This window comes from Garra rufa, chromosome 17, assembly GCF_049309525.1.
Source record: "Garra rufa chromosome 17, GarRuf1.0, whole genome shotgun sequence".
NCBI lineage: Eukaryota > Metazoa > Chordata > Actinopteri > Cypriniformes > Cyprinidae > Garra > Garra rufa.
Genome location: NC_133377.1, coordinates 35568314 through 35585773, shown reverse-complemented (window position 1 = coordinate 35585773; position 17460 = coordinate 35568314). Strand labels below are relative to the sequence as shown.

Sequence of the window (17460 nt, the reverse complement as noted above, 5' to 3'; positions counted from 1 at the left end):
TGCAGATTCTGTAAACTCTTAACTTCAACTGTATAATTTTGTATTATCATTTTATTTACAGCCGGAATGGCGAGCAATTTATTCAACCATCTAAGTTTTAATTATAAAAAGAATTAAAAAAAAATCAGCATTGGCCTGCAAATATTGTATACTTTTGTGCCGTTTAGACCTATCAGCCTTCATTGCTGCTTCCATCTTGGCTCACCTTTCAAATATATGTTGGACTATTAATACTACTAATTTCCCATGAGACCCTTTAACAAACCGCTCTTGATAAAGTGCTAAAAGTGATAAAGTGTCACACTTTGGTAAATAGAAATATAAAGCAGTTTTGTACGTGACACAGCTATCAGGTATCAGTGCATTGAGAGTCTTCTTGCTTCTAAAAAGAGAAAGATATTGTTTGTGTGCGACAAACAGGTGTGCCTGCTGGTAGGAGCAGGTTCTAGCACATTCCACTCTGCTTCCTGTCTTCCCGTTTTCCTAGAACACAGTTCCAGTACGCAGGAAAGCTAACATTGGCTCAAAAACAGCTTATCACTGTGACGGGAACATTCCTCAAATCATATCAAAGCGCATGTTTGCACGAAGGATCAAAGATGCTGAGTCTAATCTGCTGATTATCTGAGTTACTGGTGTTTAAAGAGAACCATTTGTGCTCTATTGTAGAAAGCAAGTGATGCAGAAAACATTCAGAGCTATGCAGCCCTCGTTTAACCACCTCCTCAGACTGTGTGTGCTGCTTGAAGTCTTGAAGCAAATTTCTATCTGCAAACTTTAGATGTTAACAGTTGCTTTGTGTTTGTAGTAGTATGTTGCATCCTGTGGTAAACACCAACTTATAATGCGCTTGGGGGGGCAAAATCTGCGAAGACATTGAGAACTAAACCAACAATCCACAAACTCTGGTCTATCAATGAATAACTTATTGAAACAGGGGTATTTGGTTACATTATAACTATCAGCACCCCTGTTGAGCCATTAGGTGTGATTAGCTACTCAAAGTCAGCCATTGTCTTCCTCACATTGACAGAATTCCAAGCATTCTTGTAAAATGGATGTGATTTCTCATTGGTTAAAGGAGCAGATTAATTATGGGAAAACTGTACAAAGAAAACTCTTTGAGGTTGTTTTCCAGGTTTCTCCAATTATTGCATTAGAATCCATTTGTGTACATCCGCCAAACATTATAGCTACAAGCTTATGAAAACAGGTCTGGATAGGTATGTGGATGCGATTCTCCTGGCATCAGAATGGCTGTTTGTGTTTGTTCTTGGAGGAATGTTACTAGACTAGATTATTGGTTCTCTGTGCCATCTTCTATTCATGCAGTAAAATTAACAATACAAAAAGTTTTGTTGCACATACACTTGACTATTAGGAGGCATGTGATGATTGTTCTCTTTGTAATAAACCAAATTACCGCCCCATTTCTGACCTATTTAATGCAACATTAATTCGGCCAAAAATGAAAGAAAAATAAAAAATCTAAAAGAAACAAAAATCTAATAGGCATTTAATTTTTAACTATTAACCTACTAAAATTAACCATTTGATTTAGCATGCTAATTAGTACACATACTTATATTTTTATTCATAATCAGTCTCACTGTAAATAGTAATAATACCAGCGAATTTAAATTCAAAAGCTTTTCTATTCTATTAATTTCTTTTTAAGTCAACCACACTACTGTTAATATTTTTTCATATCTAGGTTTGCAAGATGTGGGTAAATTTCTACATTTTGGAAACTTTCAGAAACTTTCCACCCCTTTGCAACCCTACATTTATCACACATACACTACCAGTCAAAAAAATTTTAACAGCAAGACTGTTAATGTTTTTTAGTCTCTCACCAAGCCTGCATTTATTTGATCCAAAGTACAGCAAAAACAGTAAAATTGTGAAATATTTTTACTGTTTAAAATAACTGCTTTCTCTTGAATATATTTTAAAATGTAATTTTTTTCTGTGATCAAAGCTGAATTTTCAGCATCATTACATTAGTCTTCAGTGTCACATGATCCTTCAGAAATCATTCTAATATGTTTGCTGTTCAAGAAACATTTTTATTATTATCATTAATATTTAAAACAGTTGAGTAATTTTTTTTTCATGATTTTTGAAAATATTTTTTTTTAAAGAAATTATAGAAAGTAATACTTTTACTTAGCAAGGATGCTTTAAATTGAAAAGTGATGATAAAGGCATTTATAATGTTCCAAAAGATTTCTATTTTAGATAGATGCTGCTCTTCTGAACTTTCTATTCATCAAAGAAACCTGAAAAAAATTCTACTCAGCTGTTTTCAATATTATAATAATAATAATAATAATAAAATGTTTCTGAGCATAAAATCAGAATATTAGAATGATTTCTGAAGGATCATGTGACATGTGAATTCAGCTTTGAAATTACAGGAATAAATTACATTTTAAAATATATTCAAATAGAAAACTGTTATTTTAACCCTTTATAGGGCGAGGCACCATATTTGATCACTTAATCGAACATTTTCAATAGCGTCTGCCTCCCTTGTATGAGATCGTGTAAGCACATGGATTTGTCCCAGCCAATCAACGGATGTTAGTCTACGTCACGGATAGCGACACAATGGCATCTGACCAATCGGAAGTTGTCTGGGGCGTTTCAAACTTCAGCGTGCTTCCGGAATGAGAAAATGCTGATTTACGCTCCTACTTTGTCCCACAAAAACGGAGAAAGCATCGAAATGCACAATGGTAAGTCAATGAAACTCACACATTATATAGCTGAATAGTTGTGTTATATGGTGATATAGACGTTGTTTGCGTTTGATTTCTAGAAATTAGTGAACGATGTGGTAAAAAAAATGGTGTGATCATATTTGATCATACGCCCGTTTGTGGTAACACAACAGAATGTCCATTTTTAGACATACGCCCGGTTCAGGTAAAAGTAAGGCAAGTGATAGTTTGGCTGTTTTTATGCCTGTTTTTTGTCCACTGAATATTGCAAAGGCTTGTATACCATGATGCAGTAATCCAGTGTCAAACTTAAACCATTTATTGAAATGATCAAGAAATAAACAGTGAAAAATTTGTAATTTTGGTTTTAGTACCAATAGATTGGTGTTTATTATTTCTGCTAAAATAGGTGGTACCACCAGTACTTAATGCTATTTTTTTCAGTTCTTATTATAAATTTACTATTTATGTGAATATTATATGTTTTCAGTAGATCTGCACTTTTCTTTCACAAACAAATCAACATGGGCTTGATACTGACTCAGAAACCTTTTCTTTCACAGCTGTCTACTCAACAATTCTATGGATAGAAGTCAGTTTTGATGTGCCAGCTGACCCCATCTAGGGTTCTGATGAGGAAGACAGCAAGATTTTTAATTTTCTAAATAAATATTCTGTTAAGTTTTTGTGTTCATATACATACATACATACATATATATATATATATATATATATATATATATAATATTTTTGTGTGTAAATTGTTTCTAAATAAATATTCTATGAATATTATATTTGTTTTATGTATTTATGCCTTATATTTAAAATGTATACACATTTTTTGGGGAGGAAAAAGTTACCATAGACCGGCAAGTGACTATATATGATCACTTCATTTAACCTAATTTTCAACATAAAAACATTAAAAAAAAATTTAAGTCACAAAAGTTTAAAGGTCTTGTAATAACCTCCAATAACACTCTGGGGTTGAATTTTAGAATTTCCAAGTATTTCAATGAGTGCCCTATAAAGGGTTAAATAGTCAAAATATTTCAGAACTTTACTTTTTTAAATGCATGCTTGGTGAGCAGAAGAGACTTCTTTAAAAACCTTCAAAATCTTACTGTTCAAAAACTTTTGTCTAGCAGTGTAATTTTGTATATTTAAAGTTGCGATAAAATGAAAGTAGTGACAGATTATTTATCTTGTGACATACATCCGAGTGTATCAGATGATCAAAAAGGGAAAAAAATGCATTTAGAAAATAGAATTATTCTCTGACGACTTTAAAACCAAATAATTTGGATCTACTTCCGTTTTCCCTCGATTCCTCGAAACTGAATAACATATAGAGTAACTTTACACTCAAACCACACTCAAATTTCTAGAAATAGATTTTCAGCTCTGTAAGCATTACTCACACATAAAAAGCACATTATGTCAACCACTCACATGAATGTGTACACACAAACCCTGCATGCACCGTTACAGATTATGAGTATAACATCTAATTTTTAAGGTTTATAATAACACACTAACATGACTCATCCCAGCTGCAGGTTTCACATGGAAGTTAAACTCTTGTTAATAATTCACCTAAACAGATTTGAAAGGGTTTTATTTACAGTTTCTACTCTCTTTGAAAGTATTAGTACCCTGAGGGTACTTGTGTCTGAATTGGCTTTAATCCATTAATTGTTTTCTTGGCTGATGCTTCTATGGGGAAAATGCTATTTATGTCAATTATGACAGTCTTTAGCCCAAATACGGGCATCTTTCACTCTTCATCACTTCCAAATTGCCACCAAATGTGGTCTAAATAACTGCTATTTGATTTACACAGGCCCCAAAAAGTACACTCTTTACCAGTAGTCAGTATATTATGTGAAATTTATTTTTTTTATTGTTTTAACTACTTTTATCCAACTTGTCACATGGTTATTTTTGTTGGTTCTTATTTTAGCTCTCTTACTTCAATATTATTTTACTAATGCAATGACATTCATTTTTATAGTGTTATATAGAGTGTTTCTTGTCACCTTAAACAGATAATCACAATAATTTAAGCTTATATCAGGGGCTTTGTCAAAACTGGATATAAGCTCTCAGTAATATGATTTTGGCTAGTTTTGTTGACAAAATACAGTAGCTTGATTAAGTGATATACAAGCACATAAACAAAAACAAAACTAATAATTTGTAATCAGCCTTTTAAATATTCTCTATAAGTATTCTCAAGCAAAATACTACACTAGACCTACCTTTTGTGTACTTATTCATTGTCATTATTTCATTGTTATTTAATTATTTAGATTTGATCTGCCAGTTTATTTTACTACAAAGCAAGGATAGTATTTGGGTTTGAGGCTAGGTTTGAGCTATTGTTTCAATTACATTCAACTATGTTCTAGTTGCACTGTGTTGGAAATAACCAAGAGCTAAATATTAAATTACACTGAGACAGGCACTTTTTAGAGGAGCTGTTTTTGTCCCTAAGTTTCCCTATTCAAAGATATGACTTGAGAGAGATGAGGAAGCACAAGCAAAGGTGCAGAATGAAACGATTTTTTTTCAGTCGTGTTCAAATTGCGTCACACCCACCTAGCAAGTCAGTCAGTATCGGTGGGATCGAAACCAGCATGTTATTTTAATATACAGGGTTAGAGTTACATTAATAATACAATGAAGACTTTATGGCTAGATTTTTGACTTATTGTTTAGAAGTGTTGTCCTGTACATATACATATGAGTATCAAAACCCTTTTAAATCATATGGGATGTTTAAAAAAACGCAATTTTGTCTATATATAATATACAAAAGTGATATTAATAGGTACTGCTGAGATCAACGCAGTTCAAAGTCATACTGACTTTATTATTTTTATAGAGGATACACGCCAACCTGGATCAGCGCATCTTCTGTAAACCAGTCTGCAGCTTCGGACACAAAGCAACAGGTGTTTCTTTGCTTTGCTCAGCAGAACTGTACTTGTGTAGCCATGTGATATATGGATTATAACAACTGAAAGTCTGGACACAACCCCGCAGCCATGAACAGCACAAAAACAAAAAGCCCAAAGCAAACAGACACCGCTGGGTAAACAAAGACATTCATTCTGCTTACCTGTTTTCCGAAACCTTCGGCAATGACCTTCACAAGCAACAAAATAATAAAGAAGCTCTTTTTAGGTTTGGCGTCAATTAAAAACTCCTCGTTGAAACCGAGGATGGACAGTCCATGCAAAACTGTCAGTGCGTTTTTTTTTCCGAAACAACCTGTTGCCTTTGCGTCATCGATCCGCCCCTCCTGCGCGCTCATTGGTTGGAGAGTTGTCCCAAGGCCGGGCGATTGGGACACGTGATTGGCCGAGATCCAATGTCAATCAAATACAAATAATTCAGGACCCGTCCATTAAGCAATTTAAGAAACTTGACGCCACTGTTTATTCCTGTTAAAATTGCGTTTAGTTTTAAGACAACATACTAAAAAAAATTAAAACAATAGTAAAAAGAAAATGAACTTGGCTAAACATTTATCATGAGGGCATAACAAATTACCCTGGACCACAAAACCAGTCATAAGAGTATTTTTTTTTTTTTAAATAGAGATTTATACATCATCTGAAAGCCGAATAAATAAACTTTCCATTAATGTATAGACAATATTTGGCAGGGATACAACTGTTTGAAAATCTAGAATCTGAAGGTGCAAAAAAAAAAAAATCGAAATATTGATAAAATCGTTTTTAAATTTTTCCAAAAAGTTCTTAGCAATGCATATTACAAATCAAAAATAGGTTTTGATATATTTACCTTAGGAAATTTTCAAAATATCTTCATGGAACATGATCTTTACTTAATAGCGTAATGTTTTTTGGCATAAAAGACAAAACGATTATTTTGACCCCTACAATGTTTTCTCGGCTATTGCTACAAATAAGCTATACCCATGCTATTTCAGACTGGTTTAGCTGTCCAGGGTCACAAATGGTTAAAGTCAAATCTATCTTATAAAGATTTTAGTTAGATTTGTCAATTTATTATTTGTCAAAAATATTCACCTTTTCTAAAAAAAAAACTTAAACTGCAAACTTTCTGTGAAAATAATTTGCAATATCATGGATGTGCCATTGATTTAGACTTTTGTTCAGCTCATGTTTCTTGAATACAGCCATTCATGTTTTATTTAGCATTACTAACTAGTTTATACACCCAAAATTTGCATTGTTGAGGCATGAGGTTCCTCTTATATTTACAGAAGCTTCTTTGAATAGTTTTTTTTTTAATTGTAAAATAAGGTCTCTGGTTAATTTACTTGAAGTGACTTTTATGTTTTGTTTTTAAACAAATTACAGTTGGTAAAAAGTTGCTAAAAGGACTGTGTTTTATAAACTAGCAGTCCTCGCATAGCAACTTGTTAGTAAAGCTCCTAAAAACACAGAAGCTTCAAAATGCAATAGGCTAGATATAAATTAGGTTGTTACAAAATCCCTGCTATTTCTAAATATTTTAGGTAACTTACAGATTGCTGCTCCCTTCATAATGAACAACTGAAAAATAGACCAATATGTTAAAAATACATTCTACAGAATTGGTCCAAACTGCTGTCCCGCAACCAAAAAACAAGTTTAAAAAGCATTTCAAATATAGCATATTCAAATCTTAGATGTTTACTAAGATCCTATTATTATCTATTGAAACCCACAAAATTATTTTAAAATATCAGTAAGCTTAATATATATAAAACATAATTTATTGGGTACTTTCAATTGGCAGGCGGCTGTCCTGAACCCTAACTCAAAAAATTTCAATTTATGAAAACATAAAAATTATTTTTGCATTTTATTCCATTGTTAAAAAAATTCAAAAATGTTTTTATGTAACTTTTATGTTAAAAAAAAGTCCTGCATTTTCATGTCACTAGTACTTTTGTATGTTTTAGTAGTGCTTTAGTATGTGAGATAAAATTCTGTCACCAAAGATGTGCAGTCACGATCGAAACATGGGATGTTTCGTCAAAAAGTATACTAAATTATCAACTAAGATGTTATGATAGTGTTTGGTTTAATGTATACTCAAACTAATGAATCCTTACGTTTGAAATCAGTATGATCAACTTTTTGCCTTTTACAAAGAAAAAACTGGACTCAAAATACAACAAATCTCATAAATTACACTTAAAATATATTTAAAAATGTAATTGCTATTAATTTACCTTTTGAAAAAAATGGCATAAAATAGCAAAGAAATATACTTACAATGTAGATATGTGACCCTGGACCACAAAAACAGTCATAAGGGTCAATTTTTTTAAATTGAGATTTATACATCACCTAAAAGCTGCATAAATAAGCTTCCTATTGATGTTAGGAAAGAACAATATTTGGCCGAGATACAACTATTTGAAAATCTGAAATCTGAGGGTGCAAAAAAACCTAAATATTGAGAAAATCGCCTTTAAAGTTGTCCAAATGAAGTTCTAAGCAATGCATATTACTAATCAAAAATTAAGTTTTGATATATTTATGGTAAAAGATGTATAAAATATCTTCATGGAATCTTTACTTAATATCCTAATGATTTTTGGCATAAAAGAAAAATCGATAATTTTGACCCATACAATATGTTGTTGGCTATTGCTACAAATATACTAGTGCTCCTTATAACTGGTTTTGTGGTCCAGGGTCACATATAAGCAAAATAATAATAGGTAAATATAACCCTTATAAATATATTATACATTACTGTTTTGGTAGTGATAAATTTGGGCAGAGGGCAAATATTCCAAAACATTTCCAACTCTGACTTCTGTAGAATGGCCCATATACATCTTCAACTACAGGTTTTAAATTTTTTTTAAACCTATATTTAATACAATAAAATGGTCACAAAAAAAGACTTGTAAAAAAAACTATTCAGTTTACTTCTTTCAGTACAGAGCCAGAGCCCAGAACACCCCCCCCCCCCCCATATTACTGCACAATGCTGGCGAATGGAGGGCACCAGAGCAAGCACATTGAACAGCATACACACAGGTACATAAAAAGTAACAAATAAGAAAAAGGCAACTTGGAAAGAAATGTAGAAATAAAAAAAAAAGAAAGAAATTGCAAACATCTTATTCTGCGACAACATTTGAATTCGTTCTGTTATTTGGTCTACTTCATAGCCCAGGATGAGGCCTAATCGGAACAGTAAAGGTAACAGTTGAAAACAGTTCTGACAAAGTACTGCATTGGTTCACATGCAATCCAAAGACTACATACATACACTGATATGGTTATGGATCACCGCTATCGGCTATGCCACAAGCCACCATTGTCCACTTTGTGTCAAGAACTGAGTAGCTGTACATGAAAAGAAACAATCTAGAACCGCAGGACTCCAATTTCCATCAGATCGCTCATGTATTCAATGACACACAGTGTAATGTTGATTATCTACATGTCTTATATGCCTTTTTCAGGATGCTGCCGTTTTCCTTTGGATATACTGAAATGGAGATCACTGAGAGGAGAGGAGAGGTTGTGTGGTGACTATACACTCTTGACTTAAAGCATTCTTATCCAGACATGTCAAAATTTTGAGGTAGCAAGTTGGCGTCAGTGCTTTCGCAGATCAAAAAAAGTTGGATTTTGGAAGGTAAAAAGATTGGACAGCTCTTTAGAAGGTTCAATTCTTACATTAAATTTTGCTTTCTACTGTGTTTAGAATCAAGCTGTGTCTCCAAATCTGTCACCAAGGTGTAATGAAGACCAATGAGTGCAACAATCAATCAAAAACAGCTGAATTTTCAAAATGTGTCATGATGTTCTATATACAAACATTTCAAACATCTGGTACAATGGTTTTTAATCAGAGACATAGGCCCTAAAAGTGCTTATGAGGTCTGTGAAGAAACAAATGCAACATTAGATTAAGATGCTCAGTTTTATCCATACATCTCGCTCTCCTCTGGTGGATTATATCTTCTCTTCCATTTCACTTTTTCACCATGAAACACAAGACATGAAGCACCAAGAAATAAATCAAACATCCCTCTTTCCCGTTTTTTTCTCGCTTAGCCATCATTTGCAGCCACCAGCTGTCCTAGTCCCTGGCGCACGTAAACAGCTTGAATCTCCTTTGTCTTGAGACAGAAATCGCAAGCCCACACCGCAGCGCTCTCCCTGGTTAGCAGCCCATACGCTGGCTCAGTTAGGCCTGTGCAGTCTCTATGGAACCATCGTTGGCAGGAGGCCTCACACAAGATGGCCTCTTGGTCATCGTGTACTTCTGACAAGCAGAGGCCGCAAGGAAACACCATGCCTCCACCTAGTTTTGGGGGACCAGAGCCTGGGCCAGCAGATGGTGGAGCGGGCCCACTTGGTAGTGGGGACTGAGTGTTAGGCGTAGAGTTGGAGTTGGAAGGAGGATTGGGGTTGCTACCTGGGGTGTTGCCACCACTGCTGTTGTTAAGGTTGTTCTGGTTGGAGTTGGGTGGCTGGTTTGGCATTGGACCTCCAGGAGCATTGTTCTGCTGGTTGTAGGCCGCCGAACCTGGAGCGGAGTTTGGTGGTGTTGGTTGTTGCTGGTTGGACGGGGTGTTGGGTCCAGGGCCTCCAGTGGAGTTGGGTGGAGGATGCTGATTGGTTGGCGCTTGTTGAGGCTGGGGGCCGTTATGTGGGCCTGTGGGGGACGAATTGGGATTGGGGGGTTGAGGAGCCGACTGGGGTTGACCTGGAGTGTTGGGGTTGGGTTGCTGGACATCTGGATGACCCGGGAAACCTCCTCCAGGCTGTGGGGGTCCAGGGGCTGGGGACGGACCAGGGGTGGCATTGTTGGATGGAGGACCGGAGGGGTTAAGGTTAGGTGGCTGCTGTTGAGAGGGAACAGGTGGACCACCACCTGGACCACCAAAGTTCTTTCCCTCTTCACCAACAGGAGGACTTGATCCAGGGTACGGACCATCTTGTGGAGGAGGGAACTGTCCTTGTGGAGGCATACCTGGATGTCCTCCCACCATATTACCTCCTCCACCTCCGCCACCCATGCCCATCATGTTCATTCCTCCTCCCATTCCCCCCATAGGGTTCATAGGGCCGTGTGGAGGCCCACGAGGGCCGGGGCCACCGGGTAAGGGTGGGCTGTTAAAGGGATGCCCACCTTGTCCATGTGGAGGCTGTTGTTGAGGCATCCCAAACCTTGGATGTGGTGGACCTCCTCCACCTCCTGGGCCGCCACCCATTGCTCCAGGTGACAACATCGGATTGAAACCCTGCCCAGGGTGCATGGGTGGGCTAAAATTGGGTGGCATGTTAAACTGTGATGGGCCTCCTGGAGGAAATCCTCCTCCACCACCTCCTCCGCCTCCACCACCTCCAAACCCTGGCATGCCTCCAAATCCAAGCGGGTGGTGTGGTCCGGTATTTGGCGTTGGTGGACCGAAAGGGGGGCGTCGGCCAGGCTGGCCGCCTCCAGGTCCACCAGGGCCCCCGATGAATCCCATACCTCCTCCCATTCGACCAGGTCCACCATAGCCACCTCCACCGCCCCCTGGGCTGGGAAGAAAAGAGGCACCACCTGGACCACCTCCCCCACCAGATCGCGTTGGCGGACCGAAGTCATCATCGAAAGGGTTAGAGGCCACCAGGTGATCAACCATCGGAGTTGGAGGGGGTGCAAACTCAGAGAGGTGGGAGAATGCTGCCCCCTAATAGAAAGGGGCACAAAGGGTGAAAATAAGTTGGTAACATTGAATTGCTTAGTTTCTAATGTTTTATTGAATACATACAACACCAGTCAAAAATGTTTGAACAGTAAGATTGTTTTTTTTTAAGAAGTCTCTGTTACAAAAACAGTAAAATTTTAAAATATTACAATTTATAATAACTTTTCTATTTTAATATTTTCAAATGTAATTTATTCCTATGATCAAAGCTAAATTTTCAGCATCGTTACCCCAGTCTTCAGTGTCATGATCCTTCAGGAATCTTTTTAATATGCTGATTTGCTAAAAATTCATCTTTAAAATCATTTGAAAATATTACATTTGAAAATATATTCAAATAGAAAACAGTTATTTTAAATAGAAAAATATTTTTGCTGTAGTTTGGATCAAATAAATGCAGGCTAGTATTAATATTTTTAATGCACTGATTGGCCATTAAATGCAATTATTGTTAACATTAGCTTAAAGAGGGAAGATGCAAATACTATTACAACAAAGTGAGGCTACGTATAACAAAGCATTAAGACCAAATATTAAAAAACTAACCTGAGCGTTGGACTTCCTCTTCTTTTTCTCTGGGCTCTTCATCTGGGAACCTATGGAAGCAGAAATGGAAAGGGGGGAACAACGAACAAGAATAGGGAGGGGGAAGAGTAGTCGTTAGACCAAAAACACATTTATATTTAACTGTTTTTGATGCAAAAACGTGCACAAGATAAATTTTCACTGTAATTTCCCCAGGTGGTGTTAGGTGGAATTGGTCATTTGCATGCCTACTGTGCCACACTGCTAACATCAACTGTGAACCTGACTAGCATTTTAAGAGATAAAGCTTAGCCTTGTAAAATAAATGGATTTGGTAACTATTTTGTTAAACATACAGTAGTGGCCAAAATTAGCAGAACACTAGTATTTTCACCAGCTAAATGGTTTTAAGTTTTAGTCAGTCATTTCTATATTTTTTCTGCAGTGTGTCAGGAGGAAATATCAGTATACATTTCCAAACATTCATTTTTTCATTAATTGTAATAATCCAGTTATATTTTGTTTGCACAAGGAGTCTGACAACAGCCAGTGCTCCACACAGAGATCTGGTCTCATCATCATCCAGTCCGTCTGGAATGACATGAAGAAACAACAAACTGAGACAGACTAAATCCAGAAAAACTGTGGCAATGTCTACAAGACGTTTCGAGAAACCTACCTGCAAAGCTGAAGTACAGTTAAAAGTTTTGGGACTTTTGTAAAAACACTGTAAAATGAAGATGCTGTCAAAAATAATGTCATAAATAGATTTTCTTTATCAATTAACTTCTATTAACTAAATTAAATCAACATTTGGTGTGACCATCCTTGTGCATAGTTTTTCAGGTAGCTTTGCAGGTAGGTCTCTTGAAACATCTTGGAGACGTTGCCACAGTTCTTCTGGATTTAGTCCGTCTCAGTTTGTTCCGTTTCTTCATGTCATTCCAGACAGACTGGATGATGATGAGATCAGATCTCTGTGTGGAGCACTGGCTGTTGTCAGACTCCTTGTGCAAACAAAAATCTCAAAATACTACAATTAATGGCAAAATGAATGTTGGGAAATGTAAACTTATATATCCTGCTAACACACTACAGCAAAAGATAGAAATAACTGACTTCAAACCAGTTTTTAGCTGGTGTAAATACTAGGTGTTCTAATAATTTTTTGGCCACCACTATATAAGTGTTGAGTTTTTGCCTAGAACATGTTATTTTATTATGTAACTCTGTGGAAACAACTCAATTTTACCACAACACATTTCAGCACCTCCAAAAATACATACATTTATTACCATTAAATGTAGATTTAAGCGTACCCCACATTATCAAACATTATGACACGAAACTGAAGATTAGAGATAGACCGATAATCGGTTTGACCGATGTTTTTTTTTTTTTTTTAATAAATATACTGTAATATTTGGACCGCTGATACAGTTGACGTCAACAGTTTACATACACCTTGCAGAATCTGCAAAATGTTAATTATTTTAACAAATTAGGAGGAATCATACAAAATGCATGTTATTTTTAATGTAGTACTGAGCTGAATAAGGTATTTCACATTACATATATTTACATATAGTATCTTATATTAATTTATAAGAAAATTTTATTTATAAAAATTATCTCGTTCAAAAATGTACACACACTTGATTCTGAGTACGGTGTTGTTACCTGAATGATCCACAGCTGTGCTTTTTTTTTTTTTTTTTTCCCCCCAGTGACAGTTCTTCAGAAAAATCCTTCAGGTCCCACAAATTCTTTGGTTTTTCAGCATTTTTGTGTATTTGAACTTTCCCAATGACTATGTTTTTGAGATCCATCTTTTCACACTACACACAACTGAGGGACTCATATGCAACTATTACAGAAGGTTTAAACACTCACTGATGCTCCAGAAGGAAACAAAATGCATTAAAGGAGAAGCCGGTGTGATATTGACCTAAAGTGTGTTGAATCATGATACCGAGTGTGAACTTACCCTTCATAGCTCATCTCGGCTTGTCGACTGCAGTCCGAAATCTGGCGTTAGTTAGCCGATGCTAACAACAGGTTGTCAATGAGGGTCAATAGGGCATCGGAGTAGCCATGTAAATAAATCACTGTTTTACACCATTTACGAGGCACAAAGTAGCTCCACACTTCATTGGTAGACTTCCAAGGGCCCTGCCATTTAAAATGAGACATTGAGAACTTTGAAAAAGCATTGGTAGTTTATTTACAAGAAGATTTATACAGACATTCCCCTTAGTAAAATTACCGGCCGCCGCCATCTTGAATTTAGTCACAATAAGTCGAGTGACGAGCAGGAAGGAAACTACAACCTGATAAGTTCCTTCCTGCTCGTCACTCGACTTATCGTGACTAAATTCAAGATGGCACCGGCTGGTAAATTTCTTCCAGGTACTGTCTGTATAAATCTTCTTGTAAATAAACTACCGGTGCTATTTCTGAGTTCTCAATGTATCGTTTTAAATGTCAGGGCCCTTGGAAGTCTACCAATGAAGTGTGGAGCTACTTTGTACCTCGTAAATGGCATAAAACAGCGATTTATTTACATGGCTACTCCGATGCCCTATTCACCCTCATTGACAACCTGTTGTTAGCATCGGCTAACTAACGCCAGATTTCGGACTGCGGGACACAAACCGAGATGAGATATGCAAGATATGTTCACACTCGGTATCATGATTCAATACACTTTAGGTCAATATCACACCGGACTTCTTTAAATGCAGAGAGGGTGAAAACTTTTTGAATTTAAAGATCAGGGTTAATTTGACTTATTTTGTCTTCTGGGAAACATGTAAGTATCTTTTGTAGCTTCTGAAGGGCAGTACTAAATGATTTATTTATTTTTTTTAGATATTTAGGCAAAAAAAAAAACATTTTCATTCTGTTTAAAAGTTTACACTCCTGCTTTTAATGCATAGTTTTCCCTTCTGGAGCATCAGTAAGCATTTAAACCTTATGTAATAGTTGCATGCGAGTCCCTCAGCTGTCCTCAAAATCATACAGTCATTGTTGGAAAGGGTTCAATACACAAAAATGCTGAAAAACCAAAGAATTTGTGAGACCTGAACTGTGTTCAGGACAAACAAGAGACTCATGAACAACTATCACTTAAAAAAAAAACAGCTATGGATCATTCAGGTAACAACACCGTATTAAGAATCAATCAAAAATTCAAAGAAAATTCATGAAAACACAAGGTCCACTACAGAGGACATAAGTCAATGGGCTGGGTCTCAGGAGGATATGTAAACCTTTGAATGGGGTATTTTTTTATAACTACAACTATTATTATCCAATACATTAATTTATTTTCAAGTCAAAATCTTAGTTTTACAATTACACAGCCAAAAATAAATGGAAATCTGGACAATTTCGACAAAACAATTGCATAAACATAATTGCGTAATAACTATTTGCTTCCATTTCTATACAATACCGAATAGATCATTTATTTTAAGTCTATTTTGTCCGAAAACAAAAATAAGAGAATTTAATCAGACACTTAAGACAATCTGTCATATAAAAGCAATATCGGTCTATCTCTGAAGACAAACTTTACAGCTGATGAACATTTATGTAACCCTTTAGAAATCCCAAACTCTGAAGTAAGAGGCTTGCTTTTAGGGTAAATAAGTTGGAAAAGAGTTGAATGCAATGTGTGTATAAAATAAAAAAACAAACCAAAACCCCAACGAACACGCGTGAATAGACAAGTGATGCGAGGTTGACATAAAGCTACCCAAAGACAGATCCCCACGAAAACAAGGCCACCGTACATTCAGGCATGTGCGGACAGGGAAAAGGGAGATTTGCAGCCAGAGCTGTGTGGATTCCCGGCTCGGACACAGAGATGCGCTGATTGACAGTTTCCTACCTTTGCCTCGTTTTCCTTGACTCTGTCCCGCCTGCTGTCCCGCCATTAAAATGACTGTCGGTGCGGTGACATGACACCGTTCATTTACAGAAATTAGTTTATTTGACGAAAACCTCCTCGGGTCCAACGAGTTTCACCCCGCAGCCCCAGGAATTGACCGTGAATGCTTAATTTTAACTGTACCGATGGGCCAATGAGATCAGGCACCTACTCAGCAACATGTCTGAAGGATGCATTAATGGTTTGAATCAGATTTAGATGTATCATTTTCTGCACGTTTACAAATAACAACGCGATCTGGATGGGCATCGCATAAGTGTCTAAAAAGATTGAGTTGCTAATCAAAAGTTCTTTGCAAGCACGCAAACCAGCCGTGAGAAGAAGTGATTGCAATGGACTGAATGTGAATACACATCTGCCTGCCTGCAATGTGATCACATACAGATGTGTTTCTACCTGGACGGCCGTCTAAATGACACTTATATGCAAGCACACCGACCTCTTCTCCCCATTTTCAACAGCGTTTGATTCGAAAGTGCAGTGCGATTGTAAACGACGCGTTATGCGTTTGAATTTAATTCAAACGTGATTTGAATTCGCGATCTAGCTACCGTTAGCCGTTTAGCCATCAGCAAGCAAGGTAAAGACGGTAAACGTTGCTCACACAGCTCACTCATATACACCTGACTGTTGCATCAAGACATGGATGTCAACCCGCATATGACAAACAATCAATGTCAAATAGACTTACGATTTAATATTTATCCCCAAACGCGAAATTGGCCATGTTAATTACGGCCTGCTCGTTGCCGGACAAAGAGGGACAGCCGGAGTCGACTCTCGCAGGGCATGTGTGGAAAATAGGGGTGAACGGGCTAAAACAACTACGTGATTTTTACAAAATGTTTATGTTTCTAGTCATATTATGTAGTTGTTTTGTATTTAATTTTAAAGTGGTAACATTTAGGTGAGGTAAACCTGATAAACGTCTGACGCTGGTTTTATAAATGCTTAGTATTTTTCTCGTCGCCCCCCCGTTTATCAAGCATGTGGACTGATCGAGATCAGACCACTTTTGCGAATGAGGCAGGGAGAAATTCTGTTTTGTGCATTTTGCACTCAGAACACTGCTGTCGGTGTTATTGTAAATTTGTACAATTAGAGTTTATTTGTGATGTTGTGCATAGAGTTTTGGAGCAAATGTACTCTGACAGTTTTTTTTATAATGAAAATATTTACCCCCGATTCGGTTATAGGCGCGTCTGAATGCTTGTATGGTTCAGCTGCATGAGTGGAGTTGTAGTTTCAAGACTGCCGTTTCATGAAATCAGTTTAATTTGTATTCCTCTCTCATTGTTGTTGTAAATATAAAATGCCTTTAAAATAAAATATGTTACGTCATTGCTACATTACTTTTTATGTCAAAAGCAGTTTTGCTTTCATCATTTATTAACTGTAGCTATGGGAATGCTGATCTCACAAACAGAATAATAAAATAATTACAATTAAATCATATTTAAAAAATGTTGTTGGATATTCAGAACCAACGATCACAAGTCAAAACAGCTCAATTCAGTGCACCAGTGGAGGTTTTCCTTTTGTAG

The 17460-nt window shown here is 36.5% G+C and overlaps 2 protein-coding genes across 4 annotated transcripts in view; both read right to left on the bottom strand.

Moving 5' to 3' along the window:
- Positions 1-5979, bottom strand: part of cgnb (cingulin b) — a 35867-nt gene extending 29888 nt beyond the window's left edge. For both annotated transcript variants that reach the window (XM_073821884.1, XM_073821885.1), the window contains exon 1: positions 5851-5979. The gene's annotated coding sequence lies outside the window, so the exon portion shown is untranslated. The remainder of the gene's footprint in view (positions 1-5850) is intronic.
- A 1909-nt stretch (positions 5980-7888) lies between these two features.
- Positions 7889-16700, bottom strand: pygo2 (pygopus homolog 2 (Drosophila)). 2 transcript variants are annotated; one of them, XM_073821750.1, is made up of 3 exons: positions 16608-16700; positions 11983-12032; positions 7889-11418 (listed from the first exon to the last, which is right to left on the bottom strand). In XM_073821750.1, exons 2-3 carry the CDS (start codon positions 12022-12024, stop codon positions 9787-9789), a joined length of 1674 nt encoding a protein of 557 aa, XP_073677851.1. In that variant the 5' UTR covers positions 12025-12032; positions 16608-16700; the 3' UTR covers positions 7889-9786. The 2 variants fall into 2 exon arrangements, with proteins under 2 accessions (XP_073677851.1, XP_073677850.1); XM_073821749.1 differs by having other exon boundaries at positions 15857-16672.
- Between the last annotated feature and the right edge of the window lie 760 nt (positions 16701-17460).

Excerpts from the sequence above, each read along its gene's own strand:
- pygo2 (XM_073821749.1), bottom strand. The coding sequence starts at position 15,902 with ATGGCGGGACAGCAGGCGGGACAGAGTCAAGGAAAACGAGGCAAAG. Across the intron at positions 12,033-15,856 it reads TCAAGGAAAACGAGGCAAAG|GTTCCCAGATGAAGAGCCCA; the intron begins GTAGGAAACTGT and ends CTGCTTCCATAG. Across the intron at positions 11,419-11,982 it reads AGAGGAAGTCCAACGCTCAG|GGGGCAGCATTCTCCCACCT; the intron begins GTTAGTTTTTTA and ends CCTTTCTATTAG.